We start from the raw sequence: 17,247 nt of genomic DNA on the forward strand, positions 1-17,247 counted from the left end.
AGAAACACTCTACTTGCTCTTATCACACATCCTCTAAGATCCTTTTCCATTTAAATCACTTGTTTTTAATCTCTGAAGAAGCAGATCAGATAACATTTTCAGAAGAACTTTGCAGGTAATTTGGTGAATGGACGCACCAAAAACACACGACCAACACTCTCCAATATGCAGGATTAACAACTGGAACTGAAGAGCCAGCATGAAGAGGATAATGAAGATGAGTTCATAATGTTGTTGTTTAAACATGCTTTTATATCATTAATCATTATTATTATTATTACTGTTTTAAGCCCAGACTCTTGCAGTATGTCTCTGTTAGATTTTCAGTCTTCCTCTTCCATGAGGAAAAGTTATGAATTTACAGAACAGAAGCTCATTAATGTCAGCTCAGGAGTGTCTATAATTATGATTACACTCCTGAAGAAAAGAAAACAGCATGGGTTTGTTTGTGCTGGAATGAAAACTAATTTATTTCTGACAAAGTACCTACTCAAGATGTGTTTTCCGCCTCCAGAAAAAGAGCATCTGTAGCATTTAACATCTACTGCCGACTGTTTTCTTCTGAACACAGCCCTAAAAAACATGTTAAACACGCTGAAGTCACATTGGTTTAGATTTTTTGGGCTTATCAAGTAACAGTTAAATACCTGATTTTGTTCTCTAGTAATTGTAAAAGAAAACAATGGTAAATGGAGAAGCCATAACTAATGACACATGTTATAAATATCTTGATGTTACATTAGACTCCACGCTCAGCTTTAAAAAGCATATTAAATGAGACGGACACTGAAATATAACCTCTCTCACTTCAGGACTATCAGAAACACTCTTACTTTCAAAGGTGCAAAAACTTTTTCTATGCTTCGATTAAGACACGTTTCATATACTGTATCTCATGCTGGTCACAAGCCAACAGAACAACTTTGAAACCTCTCAAATCCTGTTATAAACAAGCCATTAAAATCCTGGATAAGAAAACACAACAGTATCACCACTGTCATATATTGGATAAGAACGGGTTGTGAAATTTTGAAAACATGATCGTGCATGCTAATCTTCGATCAACATACTCCACGTAAAACTGCCTTTGGACATTTAACTTTCTGCTACAAAGCAATAACAGAATAGAATAAGCTCACCACTCAACTAAAGTAAATAACTGACATTAAAGACTTTTATAAAGAAGCTAAAAAATGGATCCACAGAACCCAAACCTGTCAGCATCGACAGTCCTTGAAATTACTTTTTTTAACTAAATGTGATGGTGAGAATGTGAGATCCTTTTATAAAAATGCGATGCATTGGTTTTCTATCTTTACTTGCTTCTCTCTTGCCTGCCCCAGGGACTGCAGATGGAAACTAGCGCTATAATCTGGCACAGAGTATCTCTACCTTGTGTTTAATGTTCTTCTGTATGTGGTCCCTGACAAATAAACAATTTTTTTAAAAACAGTTACAGTGACGCCGTGCCGCTATCTCACAATGATACAGAAATCTTTAACAAATCCATGAATCCAGACTATAACCCGCATCACTGCCAAAATCTAATCACTTGGTCCTTGTGTCATTTCTGACTTTCCCTGAAAATTTCATCCAAATCTGTTATTCCGTTTTTGACGAATGTTGCTAACAGACAAACAGACAGACAGACGGACAAACGCACACCGATCGTCACATTACTCCGCCGTTCCTTGGCGGAGTAACAAGAGCAGCAGCATGTTCTCATTCCAGTAGAAAAAAAAGTCTTACAAGCTGCACCATTAAAAACTAAGAAATCTTTTTTAAATAAAACTTCTAGCATAAAGGTGTCATTCAAACTCAGATCCGGGCTTTAATCCAGGCCTGGCAGACGGGTCGCCCTGCCGGCCTGCTCTCCTGCCCGCTGTGTGGTAGGTCTGGTCTGGATTTTAATGGTGCTGGATGACATGTGTGTACTCGTGTCAGCGACTACCCCAAACAGTTGTAAACTGGCTGTTTATGAGTGTGAGGTGCTGTGAAAAAGCACCACATTTCTGACTTTCACACCATCTGGGGAAGAAGGGGGAGAAAAGAAAAGGCGCTGCAGTGATGTAGTGTTGGACCAGCAGGTAGGTGGAAGGTTTAGAGATTTATCACCGAATCTGAACGTCCAGTCAGTCAACTCTGAGCTTTATATGTTATACACACGGGGGAAGTTAAAGCTGCGTTTATATACAATTATATGAGATATATAAATTGTCTTAACTGTTTCCTAAATATGGTTAAAATTCCAGCAGTGTCATTTACTGTATATTCTGCATCAGTTTGTTCCAACTCCTCATTATAGCCACACAATGTTTATACTGAGGGAAATATTCAAGTCCAGGACTCTAGTCTTCAAAGCTGCACTATTCAGTCCAATGTAAAACCTGAAGATTATGCTTTGTGCTTTATTTCAGACACTTCCACACATATTTGGTGTCTTTGGAAACTTTTAGATGTCCACTAAATTCAAATTAATGGTCTGTGGCTTTGAACGTTTGCAGAGATTACGCACAGTTTGGAAGCTAAATGAGTTTGTTTTGTATCTTTCTGCATATTTCACAGTGGTCACTAATTCCTCTCATTTATTGCATTTGTCTTGTTTTTTTCATCTATGGCAGCAGAAAATACATTCAATGCAAGGATATGGTTTAAAGCTCATTTTTGTGGTTCCTGAGGTTCCCAGAGATGCACGGCAAGATGGAGAAAACATGAAAAACTGCTGCTGTTGAGTTTGGTTTCATTTCTATACTCTTATTTTGGGATTTGAAACAAATAAAAAGCAACAAATTTCCATTAAGTAATGCTCCTTCTTTACCATGATAAGTGCTGCCAGTATTCTGTGCTCATATTTGAGCTGCAGTGGGCACAGCGCAGTGCATTAAGTGACTATTTCCCCGCTCCAGCACCAACAGCTACCCACACACTGACACGTCAAGGTGCTCAGTGTGAGTTATGAGTTCATGTCAACCTCTGTCATGAGCCGCAGCTCACAGGCCAAGACATCCATTTATTGCAGGCTACCCACCGCACTAAACAGCTCACTAACCGAGGGGTATTCACTTCAGCGAGGGCCTTACCAAGCTAAATAGCGAAAAGATCCAAAGGCAAACCTTAATTGTCTGTGAAAAGAGTCAAACATTTCAAAGTACAGTAACCGTTAGAGCCTGTCAACCACACTGGCAATTACACTGCCGCAAATATTTAAATTTGTGGTTTTGGAGCGGAGTTTGAGGGAGAATCGTGGTGTGCTAAGCAGCTTCAGGCTGAGACCCCGAAACATGGATGCATTCAAGTTCAGTCTGGTAAGTGAAAGGAGAAAAAAAAAGAATTTTTAAGAGCCGGCAGAAAACGGAGCCCTCAGCCTTCAGCGATATGTAAACACATCATTTTATTAAAGTCAAGAGTGCCAGGGTATGGCAGAGATTATACAGGGAACAAGGGTTCAGATTGTATACATGGATTGGGTTACTGTACCTATGGAGCGCAGCAATAACCGCTTCCATATGCCTGTCTGAACATATGGCGCTTTTTCAACATCATCATTTACGGTGAGTGATGGGTGTGGTATTTCAGACAAACACATGGGGGGGAAAAGACAAATTTCTAGGAGATATTTACTTACAGTACTGCAAAGCACAGCAAGGCATGACAATACCCCAATACCCAGAGCGGAGAGAGATGGGACAGCGGTTTAGTTACACACAGGAAAGTATGATGGATACGACTCCACTGCTTTATGTTCTATCTGAGCCTGCCGAGATTCAAACGCTTCCTGACAGAGTGTAAGAACTGGCAAATGCTATCTGTCAAAAATACTCCTCCAGCCAGTAAGCAAAGTTTAGAGTCAAGTTGCCCAAAAAACAATAAGCGCAACCTTTTTATTGACAATTCTTTGGATGCAGATGTCAGTAAAGATTAAGTGTACTATTTCTGTTACCATAATAAATCTGTTTTTGCTTTATTTAGTGCAAAAAAGGAACACGACATGATAAGGAACTTTGAGCTGCAGATGTTTTTCTTTCCATAAATTATCCTACATCTACTGCAGGGGTGTCAAACTCATTTTACTTCAGAGGCCACATTCATCCCAGTTTGATCTCAAGTGGGCCGGACCAGTAAAAGAAAACATTATGAACAAACTGAAATTTGTTAAGAAAAAAATATTAAAACAAAATACTACAAAATATTACAAAACGAGACAAAAAATGACAAAAGTTGGGGAAAAAAACACAAAAAATTTGACAAAAAAGTTACAAAATGGCAAAAAAATGGACAAACGAAACAGAAAATGACAAATGCATGAAACAAAATGACAAAAACGATACACAAAACAATGAATAAAGCAAAACACAAAATGACAAAAATGAGACAAAAAGCACAAGCGAGACAAAAAGAAACAGAAAACGACAAAAACGAGAAACAAAATGACAAATACATGAGACAAAAGACAAAAGTCAGACAAAAAAGACAAAAAACAACAAAAACAAGACAAAATATTAGAAAAATGAGACACAAAATGGCAAAAGAACAATGAACAATCTAGTATTTTACCTTATGATCAAAACAACTTGTCATGGTCTAGAAATGATTTTAAATTTATAGTTTTACAAATTTATAATTTGCAGTTAATGTCTTCTCTGTTGTTTTTAAAATTTCAGGGACGGATTGGACCCTCTGGAGGGCCGGTTTTGGCCCGCGGGCCGCATGTTTGACATGCCTGATCTACTGGGTGGTCGTGAATGTAACGTCGCTACAAGCATCTCCCCGTCTTTCTGTTTATCCTAAAAATGCAGTTTTCTCAAGACAACATGATGAAGAAAGAAGAAAAAAAAGATCTTAAGAGGACAAAACGTAAAGAATGACCGAGCAAGTGTGCAGAATGAAAGAGAGAAACGTGTGTGTGTTCATCTGGGGCTGAATTCTGACCAGTGACCACGACTGTTTGTTTGACTGTTGCCGTCCTGACCAATATTCTGACCTGACCGCTGAAAAAACAAAGCTCCTCCAACAGCAAGGGCAAAAGAAATTGGTCACAGGCTGCATTCTGTTGAGTCTGGACCCAACCAGAGAATCAATATGTTCAAAAGGAGTTCACATTTTGCTGCTTTTCTGACTAATTGAATCCACGATTTCGGCGAAAAACGTCTCGAGCGGTTCCTCCGGTGTTATTGTTCCAGCCTTACAGAAGGATCTCCTAACATTTTCTATTTTCTTATTGTGATGCCAGAGATTTTACTATTTTACAAATGACTCATTCCCCTCTTATTATTATGACAAGTAATTGAACAATTTCTCAGTCAGCCATTCTTTCACAGACATGTCTGACTGAAACTTAATCCCCAGAGCTCTGTTCAAGTTCAGTTTGGCAGGATGTTGTCTCCACCCAGGTTTAAGAAGTTCAGCCAAAGCATATTCAGTGGCATGAACAAGTCCTGCGTTTAGAAGATATTCTTGATTTCTGGTAAATCCCTCATTGGACATGTCACTCGCTGGCAAAAGAAATGAGCTTCTTGCTAATATTAGGACCAAATTGAGTTCAGTTTCATGTTTTTTTATTCGGCCCATTTGTCATCGATGACTTTATCCTTCCACAGCCTCAGGTATCAAACCAAATGCTTACTCGCTTGATTTAATTTGCGCTGCGACATCTTTTAATCAGCATGTGTACTCACATCTTGTAATGTGTTAATCCTCTTCCACTCGCTCTGGTATCAAGGTGTAAATTCATCCTGACAACTGGCACATGGTTTGGGGCACAATCTGTCTTGCTTGGTATAAAGTTGTGTTTGTGTGTGTGTGTGTGTGTGTGTTTGCTGTAAACACATGACAAATCATTTAGGGGTTAGAAAATGTTAGCTCTGGTTTGGCAGCGTGCGGTTGTCGACCATTAATGCTTTCTCCATAAACAATTTCCAACTTCTCCACCACCCCAGAAAAAAAGTCACTCAATATTTCTCCCCATAGACACAGATGACAATGAAAACAGCCCATTCATCCATTTTTCTTCACCACAGTTGCTTTTGCATGACTATACCATCTTACTGTCATGTTCAGCATATTGAAATAATGATTTTTTTCAAAATTATTTAGGTCAATATATAATTGCAGGACTTTTTGTAATGTAGTTTACATCTTAGTGATATCCAGTCATTTTTTTTTATTAATAAGTGATTGTTTCCATAATAAATGATGGAATTTGGAAAGACGTGATTACAATGAACATAAAAACTTTTTTTTATTCTTAATAAAAATGTATGCAAGATATATCCCATGGGCTTCAAAAGTCCCTCAATTATACATTGACCCATTTATGCCTCATATGACATTAAGAAGTTGTGAGATCATAGATTGATGAGTGTTTTCTGCTTAAGAGCAACATACACAAAGAATGTTTACATCATAGTCATTGTGGCATAGAAGTTTACAGCATTTACCTCATTTACTGCCTTCAATACTGACATAAAAGCATGAATTAGGCTTCCACAAACGTAACTCTTGTTCTATCTTCAGCTTCCTTTGGCCAAACGCAGTCGGGTGTCCAACCATTCAAATTGAAAGGGAATAAATTATTCTGTACAAACTGTTTTGTTAACTTGTGGCAATAATCCTTACCAAAGGCAAAAAAAAATGAAAACCCTCAACAATTTTTCCACATAGCGTCGGTCAGGAATCTGCAGGCCTGTGAGCTAATGGGATCATTACTCGGGGCAGAGAAATATGTTAAATATGTCACCGCAATTTCACAACCGACAACGCTAATTCCTCTGAATCCAGTTTAGTTTGTAGACTGGATGACTTTCAGGTGATTGTGGATTATCTAAAGCGTGCAGTATTATGATTTAAGGGTAAAAAAAAAACAAAAAACAAAAAACAGATATTTCCCCTCGGTTAAGGTTGTGGCAAAAATTACATTTCAGTAAATTATTAGTTTGAAAATGCAGAACAAAAACAGACAACGAGAACATGAGATGGTCGCTGATAAGAGTGGACTCACAGCTGATGGTAGCAGGAGAGCTGAGCCTGCTGACATAATGGGCTCCATTGTAGTGAGTTAGCGTGTGTGTGTGTGTGTGTGTGTGTGTGTGTGTGTGTGTGTGTGTGTGTGTGTGTGTGTGTGTGTGTGGTGTGTGTGTGTGTGTGTGTGTGTGTGTGTGTGTGTGTGTGTGTGTGTGTGTGTGTGTGTGTGTGTGTGTGTGTGTGTCCTCTGCCCCCTCCAGGGATAATTAAGGACACATTTTACCCACATTGGTTTTGGGTATGACTTCTGGCCATGTGTGTGTGCATATGTGTGTGTCTTGTGTGTGTGTGTATGTGTGTGTGTGTGTGTGTGTGTGCGTGCGCTCCCTAATGCGCCCCATCCCCTTCCTTGTACACGTCGACCCTACCTGCCCTCCGTATGTCTAAGACTAGCGCTCCTGGGCTGATTGGTGGTATCACTTTCACTCAGCAGCTCAAACACACACACACACATAAAGACACACACACACACCTTTAGAGACCAAGCGCTTGTAAAGTCACCTCCTCAGGGACACGCCGTGAAATGTACTCCTTGTTAGGGCTTTAGTGTGTGTGTGTGTGTGTGTGTGTGTGTGTGTGTGTGTGTGTGTGTGTGTGTGTGTGTGTGTGTGTGTGTGTGTGTGTGTGAGTGTGTGTGTGCGTGCATGTCTGCTTTTCCTCAGCTGTTTCCTGCCAGCTCGGAGACCAACAGACTGCAAAAGTTTCTCTCTCTCTGGTCAAAGCTTCTACTTCCAAATGGACCGATGAACAATCTGGTTCTCTCTGCCGATGTCACTATAAGGAACACCTGACAGAAGAAAAGGATGCAGCTAAACTCTGTCTTTTCAAAGTCAGCCTTTGGTGAAACTGGTTGTTTCATTATTGGCGCTTCACTTTAAACACATCGTAAACTTTGCTGAGCTTCTGGTGGTTTCAGTGACTCAACTTAAAAGTCCATTTTCCTTCATGACACGCAAAATGGGCATTTTAACTCAAGCATTTAGCTGTGGTACATTTTAATTAAATAGTAACGTGGACACTGCTACGATGATGAGTTATGAATGAAGGTACATGTAAACAGCGGCGTTTTTTCGATAGATAACTGACAGGTTCTCTTTAACAAGAATCCAACACAGGCTTCACCCTTCTACAGTCACGCAAACACTGGCTGGACTTGATTTCTTTGGCTTTGTATGAGGGTATGAAAGACGGCATGTTAAATCCATGATGTTAGATAAATGTAGCAGTGTCTTATGGGAGAAGGAACTAGCTCAGCTGAAAACCAGCCTGAGTAAATGATCATAAAATAGCCTTGTTTCCTTTATTAGGCGTGACTAATGCTTTGATTGAACAACAAGAGGCCAAATGAAACCATTAGGACAAAGGCTGTTGGCTTTAGATATACACTGCCCAACTGGAAAGCATAAATATACTGCAATACACATTAAATACACATAAACACATAGACATCTGCAACATCTTTGTGTTGTCTGTTTTCGTTCTCTCTGTGTTAAGTCAGGTCTCTTATCAGCTGTGTGTTTCTATGAGGTTACTGCATATTTACAGAGGAATTCAAAGCATCACACTGACATTTCTGAGTGATTCAAATAGGCCACAAATCTATTTCTGGTCAGTCCTGCATTGATAAAATGATCTTTACACTGAACAGCTCCAACTATTTGCTCTGAGAGCTGATAAAGACCACCAGCTGTGGATGAGTGAAGCCATAGATCACCGGAATAAGAAGGCTGATCATTGAGCTCCACTTTCCTGATCAGCTGGGATTTCTGTCCCGTCTTTCCTAAGTTGTCTTTGTTTTCTCATTGTTTGTTAAGCTGCTCACACTAAGACGGATATTATCTTCTTTACACAAGAGCTTTTCAAACAAAGACAGGAATCTAAGTATTTTGTTGTACGGATAAAAGTAATCTTGTTGAGTACTTTGATGAAGTTGTCTTTTGTCTGACATTTTGTTCTGAAACGCTGAAAAATGTGACTCTACATTAATGATCGAACACCAACCTGCTCCAAAGGCAAAGAAGAAGCTCTTGTCGGGGTGTTCCTCCAGCAGCGCCTTGACCCTCTTACCCATCCTCTCATTTCTCTTGTAGATGAGCTCCTGTCGGAAGTAGCTGTCTATTTCCTGGGCCGTCACCTGCTCATTGGGTGGCAGTGTCACATTATTAAAGTTAGGGACCTGTAGTTGCAGGGGTGAAAAAAAGAAAAGGAGAGTTCTTTAGTTGTGTCATTTCTAAGACTTTGATTCAGATTAAATGAAAACACTAAAACATTCCCACATTACACTTCTCACCACAAAACTGACAAAATAGAGCCAAAAGAACAACAGTTAAAACACAATTTAGACTGACAGAAGGTTATGGAAATTGCTTGGAAGAAGACAAGGCAAAGATGTTGATGGAAGAACAGAAGAACTAACTTGGCAACGGTATAGAGACATTGGTAGACAAGAGAGAAGGGGAGGATGTGGGAGAAGGGGAGTGTGAAGTTGGTCAAGAGGTCAGGGGTGAAGGTAAAAGGTCGAGGGGTCATGTCAGTGTGACAAACATAAGGTTAGGGGGTCAAAAAGACTCTTATTAGACAGAGGAACTAGTTACATAACTACAGAGATAAGATAAGATAAGATAAGATAAGATAAGATAAGATAAGATAAGATAAGATAAGATAAGATAAGATAAGATAAGATAAGATAAGATAAGATAAGATAAGATAAGATAAGATAAGATAAGATAAGATAGGATAAGATAGGATAAGATAAGATAAGATAAGATAAGATAAGATAAGATAAGATAAGATAAGATAAGATAAGATAAAACAAGACAAGACAAAACTCTTTCAGGTATTAACCTGTGAGGTGTCGTGATTGAAGATGATGGAGTTGAGATCTCCACAGTTGTAGTGCCTGATGAGGTCTTCGGTGGTGTAAGGAACCTGTAGGCTTCCTGCCCTCAGAGATTCCTGCTGTAATAACGTCTGGTTCAGGGCGAAGATCACCTAGAAGAAGAGAACGACAACCAGTTAGTGACCAATTATTTCTTTCTCTTTCTGATCTACGACCACAAGGTTCTCAAAACTCTGAAACATCATTGTTGGATTGACTCAGTGTAGTTAGACCACAAAATTGCTCTTGAATATGCATTACAGCCATAAAACAGACATGTTATAAAGAACAGGACAAAGAGGAACACAGGAGTGAAACTAAACTCCAAACCACAGACATTCAGGTAGAAGCTAGAAGAGTCAACACAGAGAGCTCACAAATGCAGAGCTTGCTCTACTTTTCAGTGCAGTTCAGGTGTTGAAGGACAGTGAAGGAGACCGTCGTGGGCTGGCTGTGGTTGGACCTGCTACCTTACAGGACCACCGCCGTGCAGCTCACTGTGGCTAATCCTGCTGGGAAGCTGCAGTGGAAATACGTCGTCACGGGTTGGTCTGGCCAAAGCAGGGTTACTGAAAAAACTTAGTGTGACTCATCCTCTGGATGTGTCCTCTCCCTCCCATTGCTCGCTGGTTGGTGCCCGTAAATGGCGTCCATTTGGTTAAACCACTTCCAACACCTCCGGTTTGACCCATTCCAGCTGTTGTGGTCCTTGATGGACCGATAGTCACTTTTGAGCTTTTTCAGCTTCTCCTGACACTGCTTCATTGTCCTGCTGTGTCCGTGGGTGACCATCCACCTCCTGATATACAGGGTGTCCATAAAGTCTCTTTACAATATTAAGAATTTATTACAAAGGCAGTTGATAACTTAACCAGATTTGTTTTATTGTAATCAGTGTTAAAAATTAAAGTTTGTAATCACATTGAAATTGTGTGTTTCAGGTATCCTGTTGGTGAAAGAAGTGCTGTTAAATGAAACCCTAAAAAATGGCTACTCCTCAGACTGGTGGATTGGAAGGGATGGGCCAATTCCTTGGCCACCATGTTCACCAGATATCACTCCCTTGAACTTCTTTCTATGGGGTTATGTTAAAGATATCGTGTATCGAACAATGATACGGGACATTACTGACTTGAAGCAACAGATTTCCGATGCTATTACCACCACTGATGAGGCTATGCTACAGCAAACATGGCAAGAAATCAAGTAAAGCCTTGATGTGCTTCGTGCAACTAATGGTGCCCATATAGAGGTGTATTAAATGAGGAAGAAAAAACTTTGACAACCAGTGATTACAATAAAACAAATCTGGTTAAGTTATCTTATCAACTGCCTTTGTAATAAATTCTTAAAATTGTAACGTGACTTTATGACCACCCTGCACTTCCTCATTGCGAGTTGCATCATCCAGCTCTCTCTGTATTCTTTGGTCCGTCACCAAAGACAGAAAAGTCTCGACCTTGTCATTCGCCCACAGTACAGGTCTGTCCAATCAGTGGCCTGCACTCATCACATAGACGTCACATTATAGGCTCGACTCAGTTCATTTGGAACCCCGGCTGAGAAGATACTAAGATAGTACCTGGTGACAGGTACTATGTCCTGATGGAAAACCTCACAAACCCAGTAGAGTTGAGCCGAGTCGAGCCGAGTAGGTGCTGATGGAAAATCGCCAATAGTTCATCCTCTGGAAACAATGAATGTAGTGTACGCAACCTTTTATGGCAATCCATTCAATAGTTGTTGAGATATATCCATTTCCAGTCAACAAACAAACAGACATACTTTTGGGCATAAAATTCTTCACTGTTGATACAAGAGATTTCTGACCATTTTGAATCTGTGATACACTTTTATTAAACTTTTGATGCAACTAAAACACAGCTGTGATTCAAAGCCTGAGTAGGTAGCTAAGTGAATCAATGTGCAAGATTTATTGAATTAACTATTATAGAAAAGGGGACTGTTTTTCCTGCCAACACCTCTCAGCCTTCGCTGCAGAGATTCGGCTATTGTGCGAGCGTGAAATCGGCCAGTGTTTGGTGAGAGAGCCCTGGTGAGCCGGCCGCCTATGATCAGCACCGCGAGGACACACATATGCATGCGTGCACACACAAATACACATAAACACTCTGAATGTGGTACAGTCTGCACACAACGAGACTGTGACAGAGTAGAGAAAGCAGCGGCGCTCACCTCGGTGCGCTTTCTCTGATCTCACCACCACACATGCACACCTTTCACCCTGCAGGCCATTGATCTGGATTCCCATGAAAGAGGAAAGTTTGTATGGTTTATTTGTTTCTCAAAGGGGACAATCAGTCAGTGTGAAGATGTGTTTTGTCAGCTGTGCAGCTATGTAAATGCGTCTATAGTATGTCTGCATGTTTTTGCAATTCAGTGTGCATGTGTCTCAGATCTGGTGTCACTCTGTATTGATATGCATACCCCTACGCCAACCAGACCATCCCCAAGCGGCTGTTTTTTTTTTTCTTTTTTCATGTCCTGTTTTCTAAGGTGCTCTGATGACACTTTTCCCTCTGGGCTGTCCCATTGTGGGAGCGGCGGTATAGCAGCAGAGAGGAGGAGACGAGGGCAGCGTGGAGCAGATGCCTTCTTGTCAGGGGACAAAGAACCCCTCCGTCAGCCTCTCTTCTCCGCTCCTCGGCGCTCCCTCCAGCTTTCATCGGCCGCGCATCAAAGTGGCGCTCTGCATATGAAAAGGGCCCCGTCTTTATGCCACGCAAATTAGCCTATCGCCGCCCCTCCCCGACTCATTTCACAAAAAACACCCCTCACATCTGTGCCACGTCCGTGAAGGGAAAAGGCCCTCATCTGCAGGGTCTCCCCTTTTTCTCAGCTCCCTCTTCTCCTCTTTCTCCGCTCGCCATGCCTTTCAGCCCCTTAAATTATGGTAGCGAAGGGAGGAGGAGGATGGGGGAGGAGGTGGGAGTGAGGGGAGGAGGGGGCGTAGATCAGTCATATATAGGCAGATAAAAAGAAGGAGCGGAAAAACAAAAAAAGGAAAGAGACAGCCAGGAAGGGAACAAGAACGTGAGGTAGGAGGCAAAAGAAGAAGCAAAGAGGAGGACTGAATGAAAGAAAACATTAGCAAATGATTTATTTCCCTCTGCTGTGATCCTCCTCTTCTGGTAATGCACTGTGGGTCAGCGGGTGCATTTTCCCACTCGGCTCCTTTCATCAGGTTCCCCCTGCTTCTTCTTCTTCTTCGCCTCCACTGCTGTCCCCTAACCCGCCCCCTCCTGCACACACACACACACACACACACACACACACACACACACACACACACACACACACACACACACACACACACTGACACACCCCTCGCTGATATCAAAGCAAGCAGAGCCAATGAAAGTCAATAATTGTCCTTTGTCATGGAAATGGCCCCTCTTGTTGAGATGGAGTGGGGTGGGTGAGCGCATCTAGAGCAAACATCATCACAGTCAGATTCCCACATGTGGAGATGTGGAGTGTTCAGCAGCTCAGTTGGAAAAAAAAAAACTCTTTGCGCTCCAGAGTGAGTTGACTTAGCTGCAAACAGTGACAAGCTAGATCCTTAGAGTATCGTTGGAGAGATGTTGCAATATTTTATGAAACATTCATTTGCAAGCATCAAAAATCATCACGAGATAGTTGTACATCAACTGGATAAATAATATGCACCAGAAGCGGCATCATTAGAAGTTAAAGGGCATCTGTCACTACTGCATGTATGTGATAAAGTGGTCGATATCATGCAGTGGGATCCAAGCAACAACCTTTGAGACTGAAAAATGCAGCCAACACTGTTACATGCTTGATGTGTCCGCGAGGTCCACGTGGACAAATTACGCAATTTTAGCAGCCACGCCCCCTCACACGACCCTTCTCAAGTGAAAAATTTCTACGTCACACACCTCCAAATTTTTCGGACAACGTGGACGGAGACGCGTGGAAAACACACAGTCTATACAACAACATGGCAGAAGAACAGGAGCTCCTAGCGGCAGCAGTTCAGAAATACAGGCATTTATACGATTCATCACACAGAGATCCCAGCCTATCCCAGCTCACCCAGGGAAAAGGCAGGGGACACCCTGAACAGGTCACCAGTCTATCACAGGGATACATATACAGACAAACAATCACACTCACATTCACACCTACACACGATTTAGAATCACTAATTAAGCTCAGCATGTTTTTGGACTATGGGAGGAAGCTGGAGAAGCCGGTGAAACCCAGACATGCACAGGGAGAACATGAAAACTCCATGCAGAAAGGTCCCGGGAAGGCCGGGATGCGAACCGGGGATTTTTTAGCTGCAAGGCGACAGTGCTAACCACTGATCCAGAAATGTCATAACAATAAACACAGCATATGCGTAAAAATCACCCAGCACTGTTCTTATTCACTTTGCTCTAAAATTACCCATCTGTTAGGCAATAAAATATAAATTTTACAGCAATGGAAGTAAAGACAAGCAGCCCGGCCTAATGAAACTAAAATAATGAATGTTGTAGCCTGTTGCTTCCAGTTGCTTGTAGGAGTGTTTAATCTGAGTTTATTAAAGAAGTGCAACATCAAGCAGCAGCAGGATCCATATGAGTGCATTTACACACGTCTTTCAACAGCAGTAAGTTAGTTAATTATCATTATAAGTCGTCCCAGACATGGAAACAGCACAGTTCATAAACTGTAGTGAAATCATATGTTACATCGCGGCTGTCCTTAGGTTGAGTCCTGATCTCCGTCACAGGTATCAGGACATTTTTTAGTAGCTAAACTATCACCACATGTGGATAGAAGTGTTCATAAAATAAGCTCTTAGTGCTTGGACAGTTTGATACCCAACTTCAGGATCACATTCATCAGTTGATGTACTGTCCTATCTCAAGGGAATGACAAATATCACATGCGCCTCATGCCTCAAGTGAGAGAAACACCTCTTTCAACGGCAGGGCGACGAGGCAGCAGCATTCGATCATAGTCTGCTTTGCTGTCATAATCCCCTTAATCCTAACAAGTAAGGACACAAGATAACCCAAGATACATAATCTTAGCAGCAATGACAATAACACATTCTGTCTGTATATAAATGTATACTCGTCCTGTCACAATGTGAATCTGCTGTAACGTGAACAACATGTAAACACAATGATAAACTCCTTGTATGGTAAAGCCTGTGGATAATTGAAGCTATACTGACTGGAAGTGCTGGCAGTGGATTTAGAGAGTGTTTCAGCGACTTTATTCCCAAATCAGTTTTAATAAGACAGTAAACAGCAGCATGTGTGTGCAGCTATCTCGCTCTTTGTGTGTTTTTCCTTGTTTCCTGACTGATTGTGTGTCTCTGTGTGAGCAGGAAAGCATGTGTTGCAACAAGTAGTTCATCCATTCTGTTGACAAATCGTGAGCTCAGACACAGACACACGTGCACGTACAGCGCTCGCAGTCAGTTCAACGAGTCTTGGAAAGCTCCCAAGTTCAAATGAAGACTTCCAAGTGCTGTTCTGTTTCCTCCTGACTCTGTGATGCTATCAGAGTAATGCAACTCTCCCTCTTTCTTCCCCTGTTTCTGTCACAGGGAGGAATATGAGACACAGACTAGAGCAGAATATGATTCCTAGCAGAAATCAGTAAGAAAACCAATGAGAGGTAGAGAGAAAAAGATTTGGTGCTGATGCTATCAATGAAATCTCAGAGGAGGAGAGCACAGACAGAGACAGATGCAGACAGGAACAGGCAGAGATATGAACTCTGAGTTACTCATGAGTGATGCTATCAGTGAAATGTTAGTTGGAGCAGTCAGCCCTAAAACAAGAGCCATCAGGAGTAGTGCAGCACTGCCAGGATTTTACAGACCTGCTGCAGTCCTCAGGTAGTCAGACATTCACACACCAACACGCATTGTTTGCTTTGAAATGCAGGAAGTAACGTCTTTGTTAAATTTATCTTCCGGACGAAGAAGGAAGACATTTTCATACAAGCAGCAGATACATAGCTGATCCCTGGAGGCTGGCAAGGGACCCAAAAAAGAGTTTGGAGTGCAAATGAATAAAAATGCACATATCTTTTATTGCCGCCACCATAAACTGACATCACAGTATGTAGTGATTTAATTTCTTTGTCATATTCTTCTTCTTCTTCTACCTTTTATGGCAACTAGTATGGGGATTTGCTGAGATTAAACCATTAGATTTGGTCCAATAAACAGTGAACATGGCGCTTCTTAACCCTCCTGTTGTCCTCATTTACAGGCACCAAAAGATATTGTTTCCTTGTCTGAAAAGAATCCAGAAATTCAGCAAAAAAAATTTCCCAAATTTCTGAAAATTTGCAAAATCTTCAGGAAGAAAATTCCAATAATTCCTTAAAAGTTTCCCTTAAAAGTTTTATTAATACAACTCAAATTTGGCAAGAAAATTCTTGTAAATATTTTCAAAAAATTAGTAAAAATCTTCCAAAAAAATCCTAAAAATATCTAAAGTGATTCCATATATGTCAGTAAAACTTCTAATGTTTTCTTTAAGAACATTCACAAAAAAATCAACACAAATCAAGAAAATTCGCTGGATTTGGGTTGATTTTTTGTGAATGTTCACTTGAGATCATATTGGGCTGAATGTGGCCCCTGAACTAAAGTGAGTTTGACACCAGTGGTGTAGCTAATATTGCTGACAGAACTGACTTTATTCAGCAGCCATTCATTGGTACTATACACACACAGATGCACACACAGCACATACACACATCTTTCACCGCTGCACAAGCTTTCCCTTTCTGGCTGAAAACCTACCATTTAAACACAGACACACACACCTGTCACTTTGACTTATCTGTATTGTTTCTACCCTTCCTCCTCGTCTCTCTCTCTATTTTCCAGCCCTCTGTTCCCTTCTTTCAACTCCCCCATTTTCTCTTACCTTCCTCCCACCTCCACTTTCACTCTCATTCATCCTCCCATCATTTCATTTCTCCCCTTTGATCCCGTATATTCCCTCCCTCCTTGTCCTTCCATCCCTCTCTCCCCCCTCTCTCTCTCTCCCTCGCTGCTTTGATCCTATACATCCCCTCTATCAGCCAGGTCTTTTAAGATTTGACCCCTGCATTCCTCGGGTCACTAATGACCTCCTCGCTGTGACTGTGTGTGTGTGTTAGCGCGGTGGAAGTGTGTGTACACCTGTACAAGATTAGCGCTCTGCTCGGCGTGTTTGTATGTACATGCATCTGCCCGTGTTTACGCGAGCACATGTTTAAATGCTTCATCACCGTGGATTACTGCAGCCTCTGCCGAGCTCAAAGCCCACCTTTGAAGATACGTTTATTAATTTTCCAATATG

General features: G+C 41.2%; 1 protein-coding gene across 2 annotated transcripts in view; it reads right to left on the reverse strand.

Moving 5' to 3' along the window:
- trabd2a (TraB domain containing 2A) overlaps window positions 1-17,247 on the reverse strand; it is a 78,777-nt gene that overhangs the window by 32,292 nt on the left and 29,238 nt on the right. For both annotated transcript variants that reach the window (XM_023293207.3, XM_055004112.1), the window contains 2 exons: window positions 9,865-10,011; window positions 9,022-9,196 (listed from right to left, as the gene is read on the reverse strand). In XM_023293207.3, coding sequence (XP_023148975.1) covers window positions 9,022-9,196; window positions 9,865-10,011 — 322 coding nt within the window. The remainder of the gene's footprint in view (window positions 1-9,021; window positions 9,197-9,864; window positions 10,012-17,247) is intronic.

The sequence above is a fragment of the Amphiprion ocellaris genome, chromosome 17 (assembly GCF_022539595.1).
Source record: "Amphiprion ocellaris isolate individual 3 ecotype Okinawa chromosome 17, ASM2253959v1, whole genome shotgun sequence".
NCBI lineage: Eukaryota > Metazoa > Chordata > Actinopteri > Pomacentridae > Amphiprion > Amphiprion ocellaris.